Source organism: Aulonocara sp. 'chitande type north' Nkhata Bay, linkage group LG5 (genome assembly GCF_057382095.1).
Source record: "Aulonocara sp. 'chitande type north' Nkhata Bay isolate Kocher_YH1m ecotype deep benthic linkage group LG5, A_spYH_male_GT1.1, whole genome shotgun sequence".
NCBI classification, from domain to species: domain Eukaryota; kingdom Metazoa; phylum Chordata; class Actinopteri; order Cichliformes; family Cichlidae; genus Aulonocara; species Aulonocara sp. 'chitande type north' Nkhata Bay.
In genome coordinates, this window is record NC_141348.1 from 25,236,655 (window position 1) to 25,258,841 (window position 22,187).

Below are 22,187 nucleotides of genomic sequence, written 5' to 3' on the forward strand. Positions count from 1 at the left end.
ACTTGGATTTACAACATTATAAATGAAATGTGCTCTATTTGGAAGCAGCCGGCCCCCCTCCCCTTTCGACGGGTTGTGTGTGAGACTTTAAATCATCAAACTGTAAATTTTAAATTGTTATTGATCCCTTTATCCCGAGTCCTAAAGTGTATATTTATTTTCTTACTCGTATTATATATATTGTTTGTTTACTTGCACTGCTGTAACCGGAGCCTCGTCATCTCGTCTCTCTATATACTGGACTGTATGTAGCGGAGATGAGAATAAAGTTTACTTTGACTTCAGCAGCGAGCAGGCGCACCGAGGGCTCTCGCGCTCACTTTTCGTGTACAGAATTTCGAAAAAACATCGGTGCAAATTATAAGTCTGTATCTGTCTGGTGTTTTCGTGTTTGTTGGTTTGTTTTTATTTTGTTTTATTTTGCGAGTTGGTTATTAGATGCTGCTCCAGCCGGTCAGAAAATCCCCCGCCGCCCCGCCCTCTCCTCTCTGCGCCACAAGCAGCAGGCGCACCTCGCAGACACTTGTGTCAAGCCAGCCTCCAATTCGAGACTTGCAGTCAAGCCAGCCTCCAGTTGATTTTACGTTCCCTGTGTATTCAAAGTATTACGGGAATGGATGTGGAAACCGGATTTCAAAATAAAAGCCAACTTCGAGTGAATTAACAGATATGTTAAGAACATAATAACATATAATTTAGGCTTTTTTTTTTTTTTTTTTACAAACAATAATGTTAGATCTATATGACACAGCCTTGTACCCTAATTGTGCCCTGTCACTATCAAGGCCATCTTATTTTGGATTTCAAAGTAAAAGCCCTGTGAATCTTCATTTTTGAACTACTCTTTCAATGAATTCATAATGCTCTTAAAAGCAAAAGTCGTATTTCCACAAGCAGCAGGTGCACCTCGCAGACGAAGGGCGCCCTTACTCCCAGGAAATGGGCGATAGAAAACCGATCGGTGCCTATGCCATTCCCAATATGCGCTGGCTGACGTCGGGGCAGCATGAGTACGAGCATTTTTATTTTTTTTTTGCCGATGCCCGTGATGCCGCCCCCCACCACGATGCCGCCCCGGGGAACCGCCCGTGTCACCCGTATCAAAAACCGCTACTGTCTGTGTGGCAACATGTGGCAGTAAAGAGCTCAAGGGTTTTAATAACAGGGACACCATCATGGGAATTTAACCAAGAGAATATTTATTTCAAACCAGTACAAATAGCACACAGTTATACTTGATTAAGACCTTAAGAAGTTATTTTTTCTAATATTCATTTTAAAAATATTCACACATGTTTGAATCCCAGTTTGGTGTTGTGGTTTTCCTGTAAGCAGAGGTCCAGGGAATTACTTTACCTCGAATGTACATCTCAGTTTTACACACACTGTTACTACAGTGCAGTTCAAACCAGGGCTGCACTGACAACCACTAACCACTGAAGAGAAAGTCTCCACCGTTACAGCCCAGCTACGGCCACTTTAGGCCCTCAGCTCTGGTCAAAGCAAAAGCAACAAAAACAAAAAAGTAACCCCTACTGTTCCTAACTCAGATACAAAAGCAGCCTCCTGCCAGTGTCTAACAAATATTTAATAGAATAAAATACAAAAGTGGAAAAGGGTCATTACTTGGATACACTATATGCAAAAAAAATAGTTTCAGGAAAAATGCTGTGCAAAAATTTTGAGCCAAACACAGATAGCAATTTGACATTAACCAGGCAGAATATATCCAATTACAAAATGTTGTGCTAACATTGATTAGAACAAAAACACGGTTTCAATCTTAACTTGCAGCTTCTGCAGAATACAGTTTGTTCAAGGGACAAAAAACATTTCCAGTACTGACAGAGTGACAGTGGGCATTTGGTTCCATTACTGAAAATAAAATAATAAGCATCATCAATGTGCCTGCAGCATGCTGTAGGTCATGTCCTGTGAGACTGGTACAGCTGGTTTCTCAGCGATGGTGGCGTATGGATGATAAATATCAAACTAGAAAAGAAAGAACACAGCTGTGTGAGTCATTTACGTCTCGCATCTTCAAAGCCAAATAACAAACATCTTAATTACTGAACCTTTGTCTCACTTACATCTTGATCTTTCCTTTCTTGTTTATTCAGTTTCTCAGCACCTGCAATTAAAAGAATCACAAACTAAAACTGCTGTTTTAGACAGATACAAAGTGCAAGAAGAACTGAAGCAATACAGTTTTGTTCTATTCCTGCACAAATATGACCTGGTGTACTTCCCCATGTACTGAAGGGCATACACCACATGTTACTGTCATTTCACTATTTTTTTTTTTCTTTAAGAGGACCTGAAACATTGGGATCTTTTGTTGGTGTTTTTCATGCAACAGATAAAAGCAACAATGTAACTGAAAGATTTGCTTTTTCATTGGTGCAACTCTTTAAATGATATAGTATTCACTTTTTCATACTTTGAAAGAAACACAGCAACTAAACAACTAAACCTGCAGATAAACTGAGGAAGAGTTGGGAGTTCACCTTGTAATCGGAAGGTTGCTGGTTCGAGCCCCGGCTCGGACAGTCTCGGTCGTTGTGTCCTTGTCATTGTCTCGGTCTCAAGACACTTCACCTGTTGCCTACTGGTGGTGGTCAGAGGGCCCGGTGGCGCCAGTGTCTCTGTCAGTGCGCCCCAGGGTGGCTGTGGCTACAATGTAGCTTGCCATCACCAGTGTGTGAATGGGTGGATGACTGGATGTGTAAAGCGCTTTGGGGTCCTTAGGGACTAGTAAAAGCGCTATATAAATACAGGCCATTTACCATATTGTACATTCTCTATATAGCAGTAGGGACTGCAGGGATTAGGGACACTGAGGGTCCTGCAGCACCCCCTGGTGGATGGTGGATGTCCACAAATATAATTAAAAACTGTGTAGTTGTGTGTTATGTTACAAGGTCTTTGCAGATAAAGTGCTGCCATATTGAACTACTTTTCAAACACGTTTCATCAAACATGCATAACAATGTACAATTTACAACATTTATATAAATATTAGAGGTGCAACGATACTCGTATCGATATTGAACCGTTCGATACAGTGCTTTCGGTTCGGTACGCATATGTATCGAACAATACAAAATTTTTAATTTATTTTATCAACTTTTCTTCTGACGATGCTGTCTGTGTTGAGCGCTCAGTGGATCTGCGCTCGACAGTGCAGCCTAGGCGGAGTAGTCGAACGCAGATTCACTGAGTGCAGGGCAAGCTAGCGAGACAGAAGTTAAGCTCTGGTTGCAACATGGCAAATTGAACCTCCCCCACCCTCATTCAGATGTGGCGTTTCGAACCAATTTGGTTTTCATGTGAAGTATGACCCTGAAGGTAAGCGCGTCATGGACTAAAGTAAAACAGTATGTCGGATGTGCCACGCAATGCTCAATTACATGGGTGGGAACCAGGGCTGGACTGGGACAAAAAATCAGCCCGGGCATTTTGACTAGTGACCGGCCCACCATGGTATTATAGGAAAAGCCATAAAGCCTTTATAATAAACTTAAACCTACACCACCCTCCCTATTCTGGTATTCTAAACGGTCTTTAGCAAAAATATAAAACAACCTAATTTATAATTACATATACCTAAGTAATAGGGTTGCCAACTCCCAGCAGAAAAAAAAAGGGAATCACTCCCCCACCCTCTGTTTCAAGATACTTAATTGACAAAACTGATTTTAATTTAATGCACATATCAAACAAATGCACAGAAATCTATTATTTTTCTCCTGTAATCAAATAGATTCAACATCTTTCTTCAACAGAATTGCAGACTCCACAGATGGTACCTTCCCAAAGGAAAGAATACTATAACTTACTAGGGTATATACTAGACTCAATATTTACTGAATACAATAATGTATTTCTATACATTTTACATCAGATGAAAACTTTGGTTGTAAGATTCAGATAAATATTTATTAAAATCTAGACATTTTAAATGAGAATAAGAAAGAAAAGTATGGATTCTGGTGTTATTTGTCTCTCAGAAACAGTTCGTTTCTTCCCTTCAACTTCCCTTCAACTCATTCATGTCACCTAAAATGTAAACCTGTTTCTCCATCACCTGTTCAGCTCTGATGATTCAGTAAGGACATCTCCTGGTTTCATCTTCATGTTTCCCTCTTACCACATATCCAAACCGATATCATGACCAGCAGCTTTACAGCTGTGGCTCCAACGAACATCAGCTGATACTTGAAATTAACATTAAATAAATTCTACCGACAGCTGATCAAGCTTAAACGTGCTGCTGTTGTTTAGCGCGACATCTGCTGGTTCCCTCTTTCTGGAGAGAAAAGCCGATCAGCTGATCATTGATCAGTTTCATGACTGAATTAGCAATTTTCTAGCTGAAGTAGTGATGAAATCGTGTTCCTTTTCACCTCAACTTTAAATTTCGACCTCCTCTGCTGTAACTGGTCAAGCCCAGAGTTGATCATGACCAACTGGCCAATCCACCACCATTCATTTATATCGTTAAAAAAAAGAAATAAATAAAACCCCATCGGCCCATAAAAATGAAAAATTACGAGTGGCCCACCGGGCAAATGCCCGGTATGCCCGATGGCCAGTCCAGCCCTGGTGGGAACTAGTGTGTTAGCGCAGTTAGCTCGTTAACGTGTTGGCCTTCCAGCCCCACGCACGGGGTGATCCGCGGTAGCTCGTTAACGGAGATTTGCCGTGTTGTGGCGTTAACGTCATTTCAACGAGATTAACACTGACAGCACTAGTGGGAACACAACGAATATGACTGCACATTTACTCCGACATCATCCTAGCGCAAAGACAAGTGGAAGCAGACAAAAACAACAAGCACGCATGCTACAAACTTTACCCGAGTCATTTAGACAGCCGTTAGCACATGATTCTCCTTATGGGGACCTGATTTGTTTAATATGCTACTGAGAATATAGCCCAGAAGAAGCGTATAGTATAGCTTTTATTTTGGAAAGAGCCATTTCTCTGTAATAAACTCTCTTTTCCAAAGATGAGTGACTTCTCCATCAGATAGATTTATTATTTTATACCTTTGTTGTTTCAGCAACATTAAATTTAAAAACTGTACTTTTGAGTTAAAATATATATTTATAATTTTAATAAATGACAAATTAAAAAGGCATGAAAAAAAAATTTTGTATCGAAAAAATATCGAACCGTGACACCAAAGTATCGAACCAAACCGAACCGTGAATTTTGTGTATCGTTGCACCCCTAATAAATATCTATTTTCATATTGCTGTTGAGGTACCCCCAGTTTTCACACATGTCATCCTTTCAAAACCCCCTGCCTCCACATAAAACATGTTCCCACAGCTGTGGTATAATAATATAATTACAATATTGAAATTTGTCTTCCACCCTGCACTACAGTGTTTAAGTAGGTGTAAAACAAAAAGGAAAATAAAAATAAATGAATAAATAAAAACAGCTCACCGGTAGCACAGCTGACACCGGGTATTGAAGTGATCACACTGTAGGCTCCATCATCACCTTCAGGTAACTTTATGCAGCAGGAAAGAGGACATTAAATGAGAAAATCCATTAATAATACATTAAAGTTAAACTACCCTTAAACCTCTTGCATTTCAATTTTTGAATGTTTTGTTATATTAGTGTAGAATTTGACAAACATTTTAGTTTATTTACCATTCTTCCAGGGTCAATATTTGTCATGCACACAAAGTCATCTGCAGCAGTAGGTAAATAATAAAGCTCAGTTAACAAGTGTATAAATACTGTCCTAATATTGTATAAATCAACAACACATTGATGCTGCAACTGAATGAATTCAGTACCTTGGATGCTGGTTCTTGTCCTAAACATAAAAAAGAAAAATTAATTTAAAAATTAAACAAAAATCATATAAATGTTGAATATTCTCCATAGACCAATCGTATTACTCTGTTTGGTTACTACTTTAAAGACTGTTTTTTGATACAGGAAAGTGAATGGACTTTCTGCCCTGAAGTGCCCCGCTGCCCCTGAGCAAGGCATTTAATCCACAACTCTTCCAATAATTCTGTTTAGTTGCAGAATAAGAAAATCTAAAGTCAGTAAGTTTAACTTCCGTCTATACAAGTGATAAAAAAATAATACTTGCTGAAAACAGGTTTCTTGCCTCTTTAGAGAATATCCTTCTGGAATAAACAGCAATAAAGAAGTGACAGTTAGTCTGCTGGGGTCAGATCAGCTTTACAGCCGTTAATTACAAACTGACAAGCTCTGATTCAGTGAGACGTCTGTGAAACAGAAGAGCCTCTAACAACAAATCTGACTACAAAACTGCTTTTAAGAAGAAGACACTGTAGTTGGTATTAATCCACTGAGTGTGAAATGTTAATATTACACTGTAACTATCAAATACATCTGCATGATTTTACATAATAACTGATTGAGATCTCACCAGTTCTTCTTTTAGATCTGAAAACTGCCAGTACCAATAAGATGGCACCCACAGTTACACCAGAACCAACGACGACCAACACAACAGTCAGTGTCCACATTCCTGTTTAGGAAACCACAAACACATCTCATCTCTAACTGAAAAAGAGATTGTGTGTTCTGATTTATTATTAACTATTGTCACAAATAAAACATCAGTAATTTAATTACCTGATGGTGAGATGACAGAAGTGGGAGAAGTGGAAGCACTGAAACTGCTGAGACTCGATTCTGCTGTAAAAGCACCAGAAATGTTTAAGATCTAAGATTTAAGAAGTGATGTGTGATGATCAGAGTTAATATTCACATGAATTGTATGTCGTACCTGTGGTCAAGGTAAATGAGGATTTTGTGTTTGTTTTTCTTGAAACTTCTTCTACAATGTTTAGAATAAAAGCATATTTAAAAACTAAACAAAACAATATATTACACCAAAGCTCCATGTCTCTGCTTTGAGGAGGATTGCATTAATAAAGAAAAATCAATAACTTCTGATTAAATAACGCTACAATGCATAAAACCTCAGTAATTTAGTTACCTGACGATACGTCCACAGTACTGGTAGAAATGGAAGCCCTGGGTGTCATGAGACTTGATTCTGCTGCATAAATACACAAAAAATGTTAAAGACTTTATTTATAGTGATTGTGTGATTGAGTTATCAAGTCATTTTGAACTAATAATCAAAAGTATTATCACATTAATGACTATTTCTTTCCCAGCAGTATTGTTAGTTACTCAGTCGATCCACTGCTTTGTTCCAAATTCTAATATTTTGTTTATTGTTGTAAATTTAGTGCAGACATAATATGAGTGCAAATGTCTGGAGATGCTGAATAGTTCTTGTCTTTGTGTCCCTCTGGTGGTTATTTTTGTTGTTACACTCAAAACAGTACTTCTAGTTTTCTTGGTCAGCAGTCACAGGAACAATAATTAAGCTAAGAGAATTTAATGATTACAACTTTTGTTATACAGAGAAATCATGTAGGTTTTGCTCTGATAAAAATGTGTTGGTTTCTTTATTTTCCCTGTGTTATTTCAGTTTTAGAAATCCCCGTACCTCAGGGGAACAAAATAACAGTAGAGACCAGACAGTAGACAGTCGTAATTATAATAGAAATCAAGTTAATGTAACTTCTGTGCCTGACTGTGTGAGTATGTTCACTGTGCGTCTAACTGGAAAACTGATGCTAACTCTGAGGACAGAATTACTTCAGTAAATATTTTGTAATTTTAGCCATAAAAAGAAAAAAACTGTTGTCACTCTACTTAGTTCCTCTACTTTTACACGAACAGGCTCTTTCTTTACCTGCAGGAAGTTACAAATTTATGATGAAAAAAAAACATTGCTAAATTAATGGCTCAGCTGCTCAGAAGCACATTTTAGCAAATGTTTATGCTTATGTCTGAATTTTTGATGCATACCTAACAATCTTACCACTCAAAAATCGTCACATGTTTTGACTACAGAGGTCGCACTAACTGTAAGGCTGACGCTAACTATTTAAATGTGCTATCAACAATTGTCACACAAAACACATCAGTTACCTGACTTAGACGGTGAGTTCACAGAAGTGGTAGAGGTGGAAGTATTTTGCTGCGGTTTTGCTGCATAAATCCACAAACATGTTTAAGATCATTTTAATACTGCAATCAATTCAAAAGTGATTTAAATTTTTGAAAACACATTTACTATTTTATTAAATGTTAAATCTGTCCCAAAGGGAGTGTCAGACGAGGGACTATTTTTTACCTATACTGAAATATTTGGTAGTGTCTAGGCCTGGGTATCATCACTGATTTCTACAAGTGATCCGATTCTGATTAAACAAGGTCCCGATTCGATTTGATCCCCGATTCCAGTCGATTCGATTCAATTCAATTTTGAATCTGACAGTGAAAAATATTATAATTCTGATCATTTATCAGCAAATATTCATATTTTTATATCTATGTATTAAAACAAAATATTTTGTGTCAGGAAGGGTATCCAGTGTAAAAACCTTTACCCATTTCTACTGTAAGCATGTTATTATGCTGACAATATCATCAAAGCTCAAAGAGACTGCAAGTCTGGACGTACTCTTTTTCACATCAAAGCTCAGTTCTATTTATTTGCACTGAGGGTCCAAATAAACAAAGTGAAACGAAATGAAAACTTTGCGAGTAACAAACGCAGAACATTTTTAGAGAAAAATACTTTGAATGCTTTTATTTTAGTCATTTTCATCATTTTAATGTATTAAAGTAGCATCTGTGCTATAAAGTCTGTTTATCTTTGACTTACCTGTTAAGTTGTATCGATCACTGTGAGGAGACAAAGACCTGGGTTCCCTTTTCAAAGTGTAATCACAGCTGGCATCTTTTTGTTGAACAAAATGTAGATGTCTCAAAATATTATCAATTGAGACATAAAACTGGCAGAACCGCTGTTTGTTTTTTGTCTTGCTATTCTTCCCGACAGCTACTGTGAGGATTAAACGACTTGCTTCTCCAAAGTACAGATTACATCTTGTATCATCTTTCACAGATCCAGGCAGAGAGCAAACAAACCGAACATGTTCCCCATTAAAATGCTGCACACTCATCTGTGGTGTTTGACCTACATGAAGATTAATCAAGTCCCATTAATATACAAGAATATTGTATGTTTTACCAGCACAACAATAACAATACTGGTGTTCATAAAAGCTGAACGGCAACACATTTTGTAATTAACTGTAACTGGTCATGTTTAGATTCCTGCGTGCTGTCTTTGGTGGTGTAAGAAAATATGTAAGAACAACACTCCTAAAAAAGTTTTGTGAAAGAAAACATGAAGCTTTATAAAGATAATAACGTCTAACACACTGTATGATAACTTATCCAGTCACAGGAAGAGCAGTCTCTCACTTTGTATGGTGATGGAGGATGGTTCACTGTCAGCAGATGTTGAATTAAGGTCTCCAGTGTAAAAACATCTCACTTTAACTTCAGCAGGTGAACTGTGATTTGACATTAACAGCAGTTCTGTTGCAGTGAAATTCTGCAGGCATGAGAAGGCTTTGGAAGTACTTTTGCTCACCGTGTAGAAAAAACACTGATGAACTGAAACAGATGTTGGTGCCTGACAGTGTAACGTGACCGAGTCCGTCTCTGAGATCACCTCTGTGTTCACTGTCAGTGTTGGTGGAAGAAGAGCTGAAAAATCAGAGGTAAAGAAATTTTTGATCTAATAGGTAATTTTTGGTTTAAGTAAAGAACAAATATGCAGTCACAGAAAAATCTGAACACTGGAACATCAGGGACTCACCTTGTGCTTGAATCTCATGAACAAAAGCTGTTGGAAAGAAAATTTGTTAACAACATACTAAATGCACGTATTAATAACCATTATTATAATTATGTATTAATGGCTCATTAATACAAACAAACTGTCTTTTCAAGATCACAGGAATTTGTCCTGCTGAGGAAGTTTTAGTTTGGGACTCCTCACGTGAGTTTATTGATTAAAAATAAAAAAAATAGAAGCACCACAAAGTTACAAAAGTTGCTGTAAGAACACAACGTAAAATCCACAACCATGAAAAATGTAAAACCTACAGATTTAGCATCTTCAATCGAAAAGCTACAAGAGGTTTAACTTACACATGAGGATGACAAACAGAAGGTGTCCAGCCATGATGAAGAGGATTACTGTGACTGTGCAGAACACATGTGAAAGTCTGACTTTGTAAAGGCTGATGTTCCAGTTTAAGGAGCGTCACAGGAAAACCACAGGAACCACTTTAACACAAGCAGAGCAAAAAGCCATGAACGACCCTCTGATACTACTTATACTGCAGTGGAACCAGGACTTCAACTTCCTGTTCTGTGGCAAAGTCACATTTTACCTGCTCTCAGCAGATTTGACTGGTGATTCTACATTTTCCATTTCTATGATGTGATGATCCCTGAAAATAAATATGCGACCAACCATTAACATGGGTCACAAGATGGCTGGTGAAAAGGGAAACTTGCTTCTTTGTGTTTAAATAACAAGTTAGCTTAGAATTTGTGTGTGTGTGTGTGTGTGTGTGTGTGTGTGTGTGTGTGTGTGTGTGTGTGTGTTATATAATAAAATACACTAACAATAAATATACTCATTAAAAATAGTCCCCAACAAACAGTACCAATATTTATATATTATAAAACAAATATCTATTTCCATTATTGTTTCAGCAAAACAAACAACCTTCATTTGTCACATACACAATCATACAGAGGACAACATGTAGTGAAATGCTTGTGTACGAGCTGCGGACATAGTTGTGCCATTCCAGGGCTTGGTTTTAGCATGGGGGGTCTAGCCAGGACCCTTACTGGATACCAGGTGGGAATAAAACTTGAGCCTCCTGCTCCAAGAGTGTGTAGTCTTACTACTATACTATCCAGCTGCATGCTTCTGTTCCTATTGTTTCTGTTGTAACAATATGAAAATAAAAATATGAAAATAATGACAATTCTTAGATAAAGGTAAAGATAAAGATAAAATAGAGATTGAAACTTTACTGGTAATTCTTGTACCTAAATAAAGTAAAATAAAATAGAAAACTACAGAGTCGTTGCATCAAGGTACCAAACTGTCTCAGAGACAACGTCACCCAAGACAAACGGAACACCTCATCACTCCTCCTTGAGTGAATTTCCAGCCCTCAAAAGAGATTTTAATAATTGTAACAAGGAAAAACAAGACCTTGAAAACAGGATCACAAAAATGCAGGAGGAGAAAAGTCAACTGGAAGAGAAGAACAGTGAAATGCATTGCAAGCTCCAAGATATGGAGGAAAATAATGAAGGCTTGCGAGTAATGTTTGATGAAGCACTTGAAAGAAATACACAACTGGAGAAAGAGTTTAAAAAATGGAAAATCAAACATAGAGAAATGTTTTACGAGGTCTATGACACAGAAGAAAAATACATAGAGATGTAGTGCAAGCTCCAAGACAGAGAAGAGAAATGAAAGCCTCCAAGTGACGTCTGATGAAGCATTGAGAAGAAACACACGAATGCTTAAAGACAAGGAAGAACAGGAGGCAGGTCACCAACAGATGCAGTGCAAACTTGAAGACACAGAGGAAAAAATGGAAGCATTACAAGTAATGATTGATAAAGCGCACAAAGAAAATTCAGACCTGCTAAAAGAGAAGGAACAACTGGAAGAAACCCAAAGAGAGACGCAGCACATTCTCCAAGAGTTTGAAACACAAAATACAGAATTACAAGTATTTTACAATGAAGTGAAGGAAATAAAATTGAACTTGAGAAAATATGCAGAGATATAGAGTGACGAATCCACGAAGTGGTGACCAAAAACAGCCATTTACAAGCACTCTATAACAAAGTCCAGTAAGCCAACACCAAAAAGCAGAAGCAGAAGCAACAGCAGGAGAAAAGTCATAAAGACATACAGTCTTCATTTCAATTACTACAGAAGAGACATGAAGAGTAACAAGCCACCCATCATAAAGAACAACAAAGAAACACATGCATGAGGCAAACAAAGAACTGGAAGGAAAACGTGAAGAAAAGCAGGAAACACTAAAAGAACGAGAGAAAAGGTTCAAGAAACTTGATGTGCAGCATGAAGCACTTTTCAGAGAGATGACAGAGTTCAGAACAAAAATCTACAGGAAATGAGAAAAGTCTGAGAAAGAAGAGAAAGCGGTTCGGGTTATTCTGGAAGAACGACTGTAATAATAATAATAATAATGGATTGCATTTATATAGCGCTTTTCGGGACCCCTCAAAGCGCTTTACAATACCACTATTCATTCACTCTCACATTCATACACTGGTGAAGGCAAGCTACAGTTGTAGCCACAGCTGCCCTGGGGCAGACTGACAGAAGCTAGGCTGCCATATCGCGCCATCGGCCCCTCTGGCCAACACCAGTGTGCTGCTTCTTCAGTTGAGCCTTGACAAGAATAGCCTCATCTTCCTCCGACAGGGGCAAATTATATAATAAAATATGTAAATAAATTCAGTGTGATTCAGAGCATTATTTAATTTGAATGTTGTTAAGATGTAAATCACCATTCAGCTTAAGAAAAGCTTCTTTACTTAAGAAAAGCTGGATAACTTAAACTGAGCTTTGTTTAACATGACTCCCTGTATTTAGATGAGGCAACAGGTTTGAGTTAGATAACAGAGTTCAAGAATAGTTCACCATAACTGAAACATAAAACTTAAGCAAAGTCTCACTTTCAAGATTCAAGAGAATCGTGCATTAGCGTTGACTGATCCTTTTAGGGGTGTGACAAATGGAAAAAGTCTGAAAACTGGAAATGGATCAGTTAGAGCTACACATGTGTGAGGGGGCCTACATTTATGTTTAACTGCTAAGTCATTCAAATATCTAATCAGCCAATCGTATAACAGTTACAGTGGGGCAAAAAAGTATTTAGTCAGCCACCGATTGTGCAAGTTCCCCCACCTAAAATGATGACAGAGGTCAGTAATTTGCACCAGAGGTACACTTCAACTGTGAGAGACAGAATGTGAAAAAAAAATCCATGAATCCACATGGTAGGATTTGTAAAGAATTTATTCGTAAATCAGGGTGGCAAATAAGTATTTGGTCAATAACAAAAATACAACTCAATACTTTGTAACATAACCTTTGTTGGCAATAACAGAGGTCAAACGTTTACTATAGGTCTTTACCAGGTTTGCACACACAGTAGCTGGTATTTTGGCCCATTCCTCCATGCAGATCTTCTCGAGAGCAGTGATGTTTTGGGGCTGTCGCCGAGCAACACGGACTTTCAACTCCCGCCACAGATTTTCTATGGGGTTGAGGTCTGGAGACTGGCTAGGCCACTCCAGGACTTTCAAATGCTTCTTACGGAGCCACTCCTTTGTTGCCCGGGCGGTGTGTTTTGGATCATTGTCATGTTGGAAGACCCAGCCTCGTTTCATCTTCAAAGTTCTCACTGATGGAAGGAGGTTTTGGCTCAAAATCTCACGATACATGGCCCCATTCATTCTGTCCTTAACACGGATCAGTCGTCCTGTCCCCTTGGCAGAAAAACAGCCCCATAGCATGATGTTTCCACCCCCATGCTTCACAGTAGGTATGGTGTTCTTGGGATGCAACTCAGTATTCTTCTTCCTCCAAACACGACGAGTTGAGTTTATACCAAAAAGTTCTACTTTGGTTTCATCTGACCACATGACATTCTCCCAATCCTCTGCTGTATCATCCATGTGCTCTCTGGCAAACTTCAGACGGACCTGGACATGCACTGGCTTCAGCAGCGGAACACGTCTGGCACTGCGGGATTTGATTCCCTGGCGTTGTAGTGTGTTACTGATGGTGACCTTTGTTACTTTGGTCCCAGCTCTCTGCAGGTCATTCACCAGGTCCCCCCGTGTGGTTCTGGGATCTTTGCTCACCGTTCTCATGATCATTTTGACCCCACGGGATGAGATCTTGCGTGGAGCCCCAGATCGTGGGAGATTATCAGTGGTCTTGTATGTCTTCCATTTTCTGATGATTGCTCCCACAGTTGATTTTTTCACACCAAGCTGCTTGCCTATTGTAGATTCACTCTTCCCAGTCTGGTGCAGGTCTATAATACTTTTCCTGGTGACCTTCGAAAGCTCTTTGGTCTTGGCCATGGCGGAGTTTGGAGTCTGACTGTTTGAGGCTGTGGACAGGTGTCTTTTATACAGATGATGAGTTCAAACAGGTGCCATTCATACAGGTAACAAGTGGGGGACAGAAAAGCGTCTTACAGAAGACGTTACAGGTCTGTGAGAGCCAGAGATTTTCCTTGTTTGAGGTGACCAAATACTTATTTTCCACCCTGATTTACGAATAAATTCTTTACAAATCCTACCATGTGGATTCATGGATTTTTTTTTCACATTCTGTCTCTCACAGTTGAAGTGTACCTCTGGTGCAAATTACTGACCTCTGTCATCATTTTAAGTGGGGGAACTTGCACAATCGGTGGCTGACTAAATACTTTTTTGCCCCACTGTATTCCAGGCATTTAGACATGTGTACATCATCTACACGATGAAACCGAGCATCAGAATCGGTCAGACAGGCTGAGGAAGTAGACTGGTACTTGCATCGTCATTCATTTCTGACCACGTCCATCTCTTTATCACCACAGTGTAGTGGTCTTCAGATGGCTGCTTCAATCAGGATAATGTGCCGTGACACGAAGCGTAAACCATCTCCAACTGATATCCAACTTCTGTGTCTTCATGTCAATATGGACCAGAATCTCTAAGAAATGTTTCCAGCACCTTGTTGAATTTGCGCCACGAGGATCTAAGCTAGGGTAAAGAAGCACAGGATTTGGAAACACACACACACACACACACACACACACACACACACACACACACACACACACACACACACACACACACACAGAAAACTCTCACTTGTTAGTGTTTGTCAGTTTACACTTATACTTCTAATATTGTTCGTTAATACAAAGGAAAAATAATAATAATAAAAGCACTTGTTGGAATTCAGATAATTCCTAGCAAACGTTTGAGGAGGGATGAGGGACAACGTTTAAAAAACAAGATTTTTTATTATATAACTTTAAACCAGTTTATTATAAAACCATCAATAAAAGCACAATTATTATTTTTTAAAAACACAGGCAAATAAAAGCTAATGAAACATCTTTTTAAAAAAAGGTAGAAACAACATAACATTTTTCCAAAATATTCCTTGGTCATGATGTTTGTAAAGGAAGGTCCAACTTCACTCCATGATGGTGACCTTTGGTGCCTTTACAAGTCATCAACACACGGGAGCCAAAAAGTCTGTTGAGAAAATAATTTTTAAAAAGTCAAAATGAGAACAATAAGCAGTTTTTCCAGCAGGAGATCAATGACACACTGGTAAGATAGGCTTGCTCTCACCGTGTTAGAGCAGGCACTAACAAACGTCATGAATCTGGGGTTGAACTGGAGCGCACTGATGGGTCCTGGATGCTTCCCATCCAGCACGGCCACTTTCATTCCACTCTCTGTGCTCCAAACGTGAACTCTCCCGTCTTCTGAGCCTGGAAAAACCAGAGTGTTAACAGGAAGCTTAAAGGAAAAGGCTCAAATCTAAAGTTTGAGGGTTTTTTTTTAGCTTACCAATCATGACAAACTGCGAGTCAGGTGTGAAGCAGGCCTCCAGTGAGATGCCTTTACTGTTGTTGTAGCCCTTAAAATGAGGAAAGACAGGGATGGCTTCAGCATGTAATCTGAAAATAATTATATTAACATAAAAACAGATGCAATTCCGTATTTTTGTTCCAATATGTCTCTTACGGAAAAAGTGTGCAGAACAGATCCATTGAAAGCATTCAAGACTCCAATAATCCCTTTATTTGTAGATATGAGGATCTGCTTCCCATCACTACTGAATTTGAGTCCAGTCCAGTCACAAACGCGATTAAACCTCGTTTCAAAACAGGCAAACGGGCCCTTCAACGGGAAGATTTTCAGATAATTAAGAATTTCATTTAAGGCTTTTGGAAAGAATGCATGTGAACACAAACAGAAAACCCTTAATGGACTCAGCTGTACCTTGTCAAAAGCACGAAAGTCATAGAGTTTAACTGTCTTTGAATCCACTCCTGCAGCAAATATCAGCCCATCGGGGTCAAACGAACACAGAGGTGTCCCCAGTGGATTTATCAAACCCTGAAAATCAGAGAGATTGTGCAACATAAACTGGTAACTTTCAAGAAATATGCAAAAGAATCCTCAATAATGACCACTTTCTGCATCACATGTTTTCATATTTATGTGTTTATTTCCATTTGGTGTTTATTTACTCCTTATATTTTTGCAAGGTTATGTTTCTGGTATTACCCATAGATTTATTATGTCTGAGCAGATCCAAGAGAGATTTGGAGACCTCTGGTGGTCAAGACTACTCAGGGACTACTAATCAACAGCACTTTAATAGGCAGTATTTTGTGTCACAATATAAAGCACACTATTCTATTACTGTAGCTGTTATTACACATTTGTAAATGTGTACAAATGGCAGAAGAAATGGAACTTTTCAATCAAGTGACAAACTACTTACTTGAGAGTTTTGACAGTGGAGGTCCCAGATCCGGATAGTCTTGTCCAGTGACCCAGAGATAAATGTGTTATCCACCGGAGACATGGAGAGAGCAGTAACCCTGAAACCCAAACAAACTGGTTTTAACTGATCAGGATTGAGCTAATGTTTTATTGAATGTAAAATTACTTTAAGGAAAGACAGACAGGAACAAGCTTTTCAGGAATGCACACTATATGCACATCCACAATGAGAATCTGAATTCCTCTGCAATCCAAAAGTGCTCTGTTGGACTGAAATCTGTGACTCTGGAGGCCATTTGAGTGCAACGCTTTGTTTCATCCAAATTTTGATCCTAACATCTCAAACTTACAGGAGAAATTGAGAATCATTCAATCAGGCAACGTTTTTCTTCTGTTGTCTAATTGTAGCGATATAAACCGTAACTACTGTTTATTGTTCTTAGCAGACAGGAGTGGCACCCAGTGTGATCTTGTGCTGCTTTAGCACATCTGCTACAGAAATGTCTGGAGAGCATTCAGAGATGCTCTATTGCATAACTTGGTTATAACGAGTGGTTATTTGAGTTACTATTTCTCTCCTTTCAGATCAAAGCAGTCTGACTATTCTCCTCTGTCACCAACGAGGAATTTTCACCCAGAGAAATGCTGCTTACTGGAATTTTTTGCTTTTTCAGATCATTTTCTGTAAATCTTGGAGTTGGTTGTGTGGGAACATCCCAGCAGATCAGCAGTATCAGAAGTACTCAGACCAGCCCGTTTGGCACCAGCAACCACGCCACATTAAAGTCACTGAAATTACCTTTGTTCCCCATCCTGATGCTCAGTTTGAAATTCAGCACATCACCTTCACCATGCCTAAATGTATTGAGTTGCTGCCATGACACTGGCTGATTAGATATTTCCACTAAAATCCAGTTCAACAGGTTTAGCTAATAAAGTCACCATTGAGTGCATATTTCTGTATTTTTATGAGCACACTGGAGAAAGCTCCAGAAAGGTAGAAAATGAGAATTCCACTCAACTACATTTTATTCTATTTAGTCTGGTTACAGTAAATAAAAGCATGTCCATTTACTTAGTAGGCATATAGGGTGCATACTATATAACTGTCTGCTTTCACTGAATACCAGTCTACATGTTTACAGTTGTGGTTGATTAAGGTTGTGTGTTTGCTTTACGCACCTCTTAGTGTGACCTGGGAAATATCGGATGTACTTGTTGTCAGTGAGCGAAAGGTATCTGATGGTATCTGAAAAATATCCCAAAATATATTTCATTTTCCAAAATGGACCACTAACTGTATTCGCATTGCTGTGCATGGCGTCAAGTGTTTACCATCCAGTTTGTTGGAGCTGTAGATCACTGTATTTGTGTCTCCATGCGTGTAGCGGATGAGGTCTACTCCATACTTTTTGCTGAAGAGGTTGCTTTTGCACCTGAGAAAAGCACAAGGACACCATAAGAACACAATGCAGTCACATTAAGGATCTTATTTATCATATACAGTATACTGTCTACAGTGGCTGCCACTTACTTTCCATCTCGCATGTCATACAGCAGTATGCGGTCATCGTCGCTGCTTGTTATCACATTTTCACCATTTGGGCTGTAGTCCACGCAGTTGACCTTCTCTTCGTTTTTCCGATGAGTCCTGGCCACTCTGAAACATCGTAATACACCGTCTGTGATCTTCATAGCTGCAGGCTTTTACCAAGAAAGCATACGTTAGGAGAAAAAACACTCCATCAGCTTCCTGTCTGAGATTTAATGAAGCCTGGTAATTATTTCGGTTTGGTTGAGCTATGCGCATCTGCTGTCCATTAGATCACTAAGGTGCTTGTATTTGCATTATGGCAACAAAAATCCACAGCAGACAACATGCAACTTTGTAACAACCGGAAATTATGATCGACTTAGTTTTATTCATCTACCAGGCGGGCGGTGCTTGCCAGAAGCTATAATATTTTGCAGTTGTGACCTGGCGGGCCGTGTAAGCGTAGTTAACAAATACACCCGTTGAGAGAAAGGCGGAAATTACCGGAATGCTTTTTTACATTTACGCAGTGTGTATTTGTTATGTTTAAGAGCATTTAAACGGATAGTTATATCGTTTGTCGTTTGGTTTTATCTATATAGTGTCTAATATGTCGGAATTATTTTAATTTGAATGAATGGATGAAATTATGCTTTTATTCTGAAAGGCTTGGCCCGGAACTTCTTTAATAACTTCAGAGTTCATGCTTGTGTTTTGAAGCTCGTGTGCGCCGTCTGGTCTGTGAGGTTCACTCAGTGCCGTGATGAACAGCTGTGGGAGACTAGCGCGTGTGTTTGACCGGAGCTCCGGCCTGGATGTGCTCTTCTGTCTGGCCAAACCCCGGACAACCTGCCGCCAGTGTCCGCAGACAACACCGCCCCTCGCCCGGGGTCAGAGCACCGCTGCCAACCACACTCCAGGCTCCGACGCAGATGACAAACCCCGTGTTAGAGCCGTTGACCTGGCCCGTAAGATCCGAGGAGAGAAGTCGAAGACCCGAGAGACAGCGCCTCCCATGTCTGCCCAGCAGAGGAGGGTGATGGAGCTGAAACGGTTCAGTGTACAGTTACAAAATGTGCACCCCAACGTGCTCGCCAAACACCTCCACAGAAGCGTGCTGTACCAGGACAAGGATGTAGTGATCGTCAACAAACCCTACGGCATCCCTGTGGCAGGTAAACCAACACTGGGCTGTCTTCTTTAATCTGATTACACTGACAAGAAGTTTGAAAAAGTTTTTATTTTCAGTTTGAAATAAAAATAAAAATCAACTCATTGTAATGTTAAGAAAAAAAAAACAATATGAGATCTTTGTAACATGGTGTTTTACAATGGACATGGTCAGCAGCAATATTCAGGTAGACTGTGGTGTTTAAACGATGGTACTAAAGGGCACAGAGTGTGCCAAGAAAACATCGTCTGACATCATCCATTTGTACTGTTCTGTGTGAACCCGAAAGATGATTGGGAAACTTTATAAAATACTCAAACCTGCCTGTCTGACACCAAGAGCCATGCCACATTTAGTCTTTTAAATCACCTTTCTTTCCCATTCTGATCATGGCTCTGAACTATTGACCATTATTGATGCCTGCATGCTAAATTAATGTGATTATCTAATTAGATATTTGTATTAATGAACAGTTAAACATGTGTATGAAAAATTATGTGGTGAGACTATATTTTATTGTTGTACATATTAAGGTGTTCTTAAACAGGCTCAGTATTGTTGTTATTATTATTATTATTATTGTTGTTGTTATTGTTAGGAGACATGCAGTATCATTACTGAGAACAGCTGGAATGACCATAAAAATGTCAGCTATCACACTGAAGCTGGGATGTCTAACTGGCACCACAAATGTAATGTTGCTGCTGTCTCCCAGATGACTCCGACGTCACATCCATCACCTCTGTGCTTCCTGTTCTCTCAAAAATGATGGATGGGATGAAGATCAAGTCTGATTCTCAGCTCATTCCCTGTCTGGGTCTAGAAAAGGACTCAACGGGAACTCTCCTGCTGGCCAGGAGGGATGAAGTGGTGGAGCACGTACTCGCTCTGAATAGAAATAACAAAGTGGAGAGGAAGTACTGGTGAGTAGGGGAAACTGATAAGGATTAATTAAATAATGTACATGCTAATACTCCCACTGCATGTTAGTTATGTTGTTCCTTTTCAGGGTTATCACGGTTGGTGTTCCTGTGCCATCTGAAGGTCTGATTGATATTCCCATCATAGAGAGAGAGGTCACAGGTCCTCAGCCACACTACAAGGTGCCTCTTATTCTGTATGATCATTGCTTTAAACATCCTTGTATGTACGGCTTTTAGCTTAGTAGTTAGTATGTTTATTACACATTAAATTAGTTTGGGTTTGTTGTCCAGAGCATTTGAGTAAATTACTAGTTATTGTTTAAATAATGGTGTGCATTTTCCAGTCTCATAACAACTTCTTTGATTTCAGATGGCTCTGAGTCCTCTTTACAGACTGAACGATGAAGGTGATGGTGTAACCAAAGTCCGAAGTCATCGCCAAGCTCATCCAGCATTGACCAAGTACAGAGTCCTGGACAGCAGCAGTGGTTGCAGCCTTGTGGAACTCCAGCCTTTTACAGGTAACAGTGCACATGTGAACAAAAGGAAATCATCCCAAAAACCTGCCTGGGCACATGTTCGGTATTTTTCTGCTTCATTGTGTTCACAGGAGTGAAGCACCAGATGAGGGTTCATATGGCCTTTGCTCTCGGGTGTCCCATTCTTGGTGACCACAAATATTCCCACTGGAGCAAACTGGCACCACAGGTAAGATGTTTACAGTCTCTTTTTTAACATGTATAAGAGTTTGATTTCTATTTTGTCACAAATGATGACTAAATAATACATTTCCTTCCACAGAAATTACCAGAACGTGTGTTGGGAAAACTTGGGATTGAACAGAGCAAGGTTCGGCACCTCCCCCTTCATTTACATGCACGACAGCTGACGCTGCCAGGAAGCAGCCAAGCTGACGTCAACGTGTCCTGCCCGCTACCGAAATACTTCACCCAAACACTGGGCCGACTGCATATAACTCTCCCAGATGAAAAACGAACGTGATCATCTCCTTGCTTTGTTCAGCGTTTAACAGTCCAACCCTGTTAAATGTAATTTAAATGTGGAATAGAACATCAGGATGTGTAACTACAGCGCCGATACGTGTGATAGTGGACAGATGTGGAACAGAATGTGTTAATTATTAAAAACTGATGCTATGGAACTGAATAAGAACCATTCAAATGCGTCATTATTAAAAAGACCCACAGCTCACTTTTTCTTTTTAGAAGACAGTAATCATTATGTTTCAGCTTGACATGACTTACTACAAAGATTCCATCTGCATATATTGTTTAATAACCTACTATACACACATACATGAAGGAATACGTTGGCAAAAATCCTTGATGGGTGTTTCAGATGTTAGTTTTATCCTGAGAAAAATCTGAATGACTACAATATACAGATATAGGTGACAAATTAAAGGGAAAAAAATCCAACACTATATGGTGTCTCAGTTATGCTGAGGGAGTACGTCTCAGCTCACATTAATCCTATGTTAAAATGCTTCAGTTTTGACATGAGTGGCATCTCCCAGGATGCAGCAAGGGGTTGAAATACTTGAGCTATGAAATTATGAATCAGGCTATGACCTCTGGAGTCACCGGATCTTAAACAAAAAGTGCCCTGCGGGGGAGTTTGGGCCAACATGGCCACTACCATGGTTAAAATACCCATTTAGAGGATATCTTCTAGATAAAGAAAAATTGTGTCCTTCACTACAGCTGAGTTAAAGAGGCAGCACAGGCAACCAAGTTACTGAAACACACTGGTTTTGCCTTCAATTTGTCACCGATCTGTAGCACTTAACCATGTGAATGATTGAGTTTTAACTTATTCCACAAGCAATATCATGTAATTATGTTTTGGAAAAAACAGGCACAAGTATTTCAGATTCAAACTTATCATACATGGTCCAAAATGTATTTTTAAAAAAAAGTTGTGAGCACTGGTCCCTGTAACTGTCTTAAGATTATTACTAGTGGTACTAGAGAATTAAGACGTGAACAGCCTG

At 39.3% G+C, this 22,187-nt stretch overlaps 4 protein-coding genes across 5 annotated transcripts; 1 reads left to right on the plus strand and 3 right to left on the minus strand.

Moving 5' to 3' along the window:
* Positions 1–1,213: 1,213 nt before the first annotated feature.
* On the minus strand, positions 1,214–7,686 carry LOC147330708 (uncharacterized). Of its 2 annotated transcripts, none has more exons than XM_086294233.1 (10): positions 7,004–7,686; positions 6,791–6,841; positions 6,637–6,696; positions 6,428–6,529; positions 6,143–6,161; positions 5,820–5,839; positions 5,671–5,711; positions 5,458–5,524; positions 2,091–2,131; positions 1,214–1,992 (listed from the first exon to the last, which is right to left on the minus strand). In XM_086294233.1, the coding sequence occupies exons 1-10, from the start codon at positions 7,050–7,052 to the stop codon at positions 1,900–1,902; spliced, it is 543 nt and encodes a 180-aa protein (XP_086150359.1). In that variant the 5' UTR covers positions 7,053–7,686; the 3' UTR covers positions 1,214–1,899. The 2 variants fall into 2 exon arrangements, with proteins under 2 accessions (XP_086150359.1, XP_086150358.1); XM_086294232.1 differs by having other exon boundaries at positions 6,637–6,699.
* Positions 7,687–8,005: 319 nt separating this feature from the next.
* Positions 8,006–10,126, minus strand: LOC147330709 (uncharacterized). The gene is made up of 5 exons (XM_086294067.1): positions 10,093–10,126; positions 9,758–9,784; positions 9,358–9,645; positions 8,753–9,067; positions 8,006–8,073 (listed from the first exon to the last, which is right to left on the minus strand). The coding sequence occupies exons 1-5, from the start codon at positions 10,124–10,126 to the stop codon at positions 8,006–8,008; spliced, it is 732 nt and encodes a 243-aa protein (XP_086150193.1).
* Positions 10,127–15,039: 4,913 nt separating this feature from the next.
* Positions 15,040–18,445, minus strand: LOC147330710 (WD repeat-containing protein 82-like). Its single transcript, XM_086292510.1, has 9 exons — positions 18,080–18,445; positions 17,881–17,981; positions 17,728–17,794; positions 16,544–16,643; positions 16,036–16,152; positions 15,778–15,933; positions 15,601–15,670; positions 15,379–15,521; positions 15,040–15,279 (listed from the first exon to the last, which is right to left on the minus strand). The coding sequence occupies exons 1-9, from the start codon at positions 18,238–18,240 to the stop codon at positions 15,247–15,249; spliced, it is 948 nt and encodes a 315-aa protein (XP_086148636.1). The 5' UTR covers positions 18,241–18,445; the 3' UTR covers positions 15,040–15,246.
* Positions 18,446–18,671: 226 nt separating this feature from the next.
* On the plus strand, positions 18,672–21,357 carry rpusd4 (RNA pseudouridine synthase D4). The gene is made up of 6 exons (XM_086292462.1): positions 18,672–19,254; positions 19,966–20,173; positions 20,260–20,353; positions 20,544–20,694; positions 20,784–20,881; positions 20,975–21,357. The coding sequence occupies exons 1-6, from the start codon at positions 18,843–18,845 to the stop codon at positions 21,173–21,175; spliced, it is 1,164 nt and encodes a 387-aa protein (XP_086148588.1). The 5' UTR covers positions 18,672–18,842; the 3' UTR covers positions 21,176–21,357.
* Positions 21,358–22,187: the final 830 nt, after the last annotated feature.

What these genes read in the sequence shown, in the direction of transcription:
- LOC147330708 (XM_086294232.1), bottom strand. Translation starts at nt 7,052, where the DNA reads ATGACACCCAGGGCTTCCATTTCTACCAGTACTGTGGACGTATCGTCA. An exon ending in CTCATTTACCTTGACCACAG is followed by an intron (nt 6,700 to 6,790) that starts GTACGACATACA and finishes GTGCTTTTACAG; the next exon opens with CAGAATCGAGTCTCAGCAGT. An exon ending in CGGTGTCAGCTGTGCTACCG is followed by an intron (nt 2,132 to 5,457) that starts GTGAGCTGTTTT and finishes TTTTAATTGCAG; the next exon opens with GTGCTGAGAAACTGAATAAA.
- LOC147330709 (XM_086294067.1), bottom strand. Translation starts at nt 10,126, where the DNA reads ATGGCTGGACACCTTCTGTTTGTCATCCTCATGT. An exon ending in TCTGTTTGTCATCCTCATGT is followed by an intron (nt 9,785 to 10,092) that starts GTAAGTTAAACC and finishes TCTTTCCAACAG; the next exon opens with CTTTTGTTCATGAGATTCAA. An exon ending in TGATCGATACAACTTAACAG is followed by an intron (nt 8,074 to 8,752) that starts GTAAGTCAAAGA and finishes GGATTTATGCAG; the next exon opens with CAAAACCGCAGCAAAATACT.
- LOC147330710 (XM_086292510.1), bottom strand. Translation starts at nt 18,240, where the DNA reads ATGAAGATCACAGACGGTGTATTACGATGTTTCAGAGTGGCCAGGACT. An exon ending in TTCCCAGGTCACACTAAGAG is followed by an intron (nt 16,644 to 17,727) that starts GTGCGTAAAGCA and finishes TTTGGGTTTCAG; the next exon opens with GGTTACTGCTCTCTCCATGT. An exon ending in TTAGTGCCTGCTCTAACACG is followed by an intron (nt 15,280 to 15,378) that starts GTGAGAGCAAGC and finishes TTTTCTCAACAG; the next exon opens with ACTTTTTGGCTCCCGTGTGT.
- rpusd4 (XM_086292462.1), top strand. Translation starts at nt 18,843, where the DNA reads ATGAACAGCTGTGGGAGACTAGCGCGTGTGTTTGACCGGAGCTCCGGC. An exon ending in GTCCTCAGCCACACTACAAG is followed by an intron (nt 20,354 to 20,543) that starts GTGCCTCTTATT and finishes CTTTGATTTCAG; the next exon opens with ATGGCTCTGAGTCCTCTTTA. An exon ending in GGAGCAAACTGGCACCACAG is followed by an intron (nt 20,882 to 20,974) that starts GTAAGATGTTTA and finishes TTCCTTCCACAG; the next exon opens with AAATTACCAGAACGTGTGTT.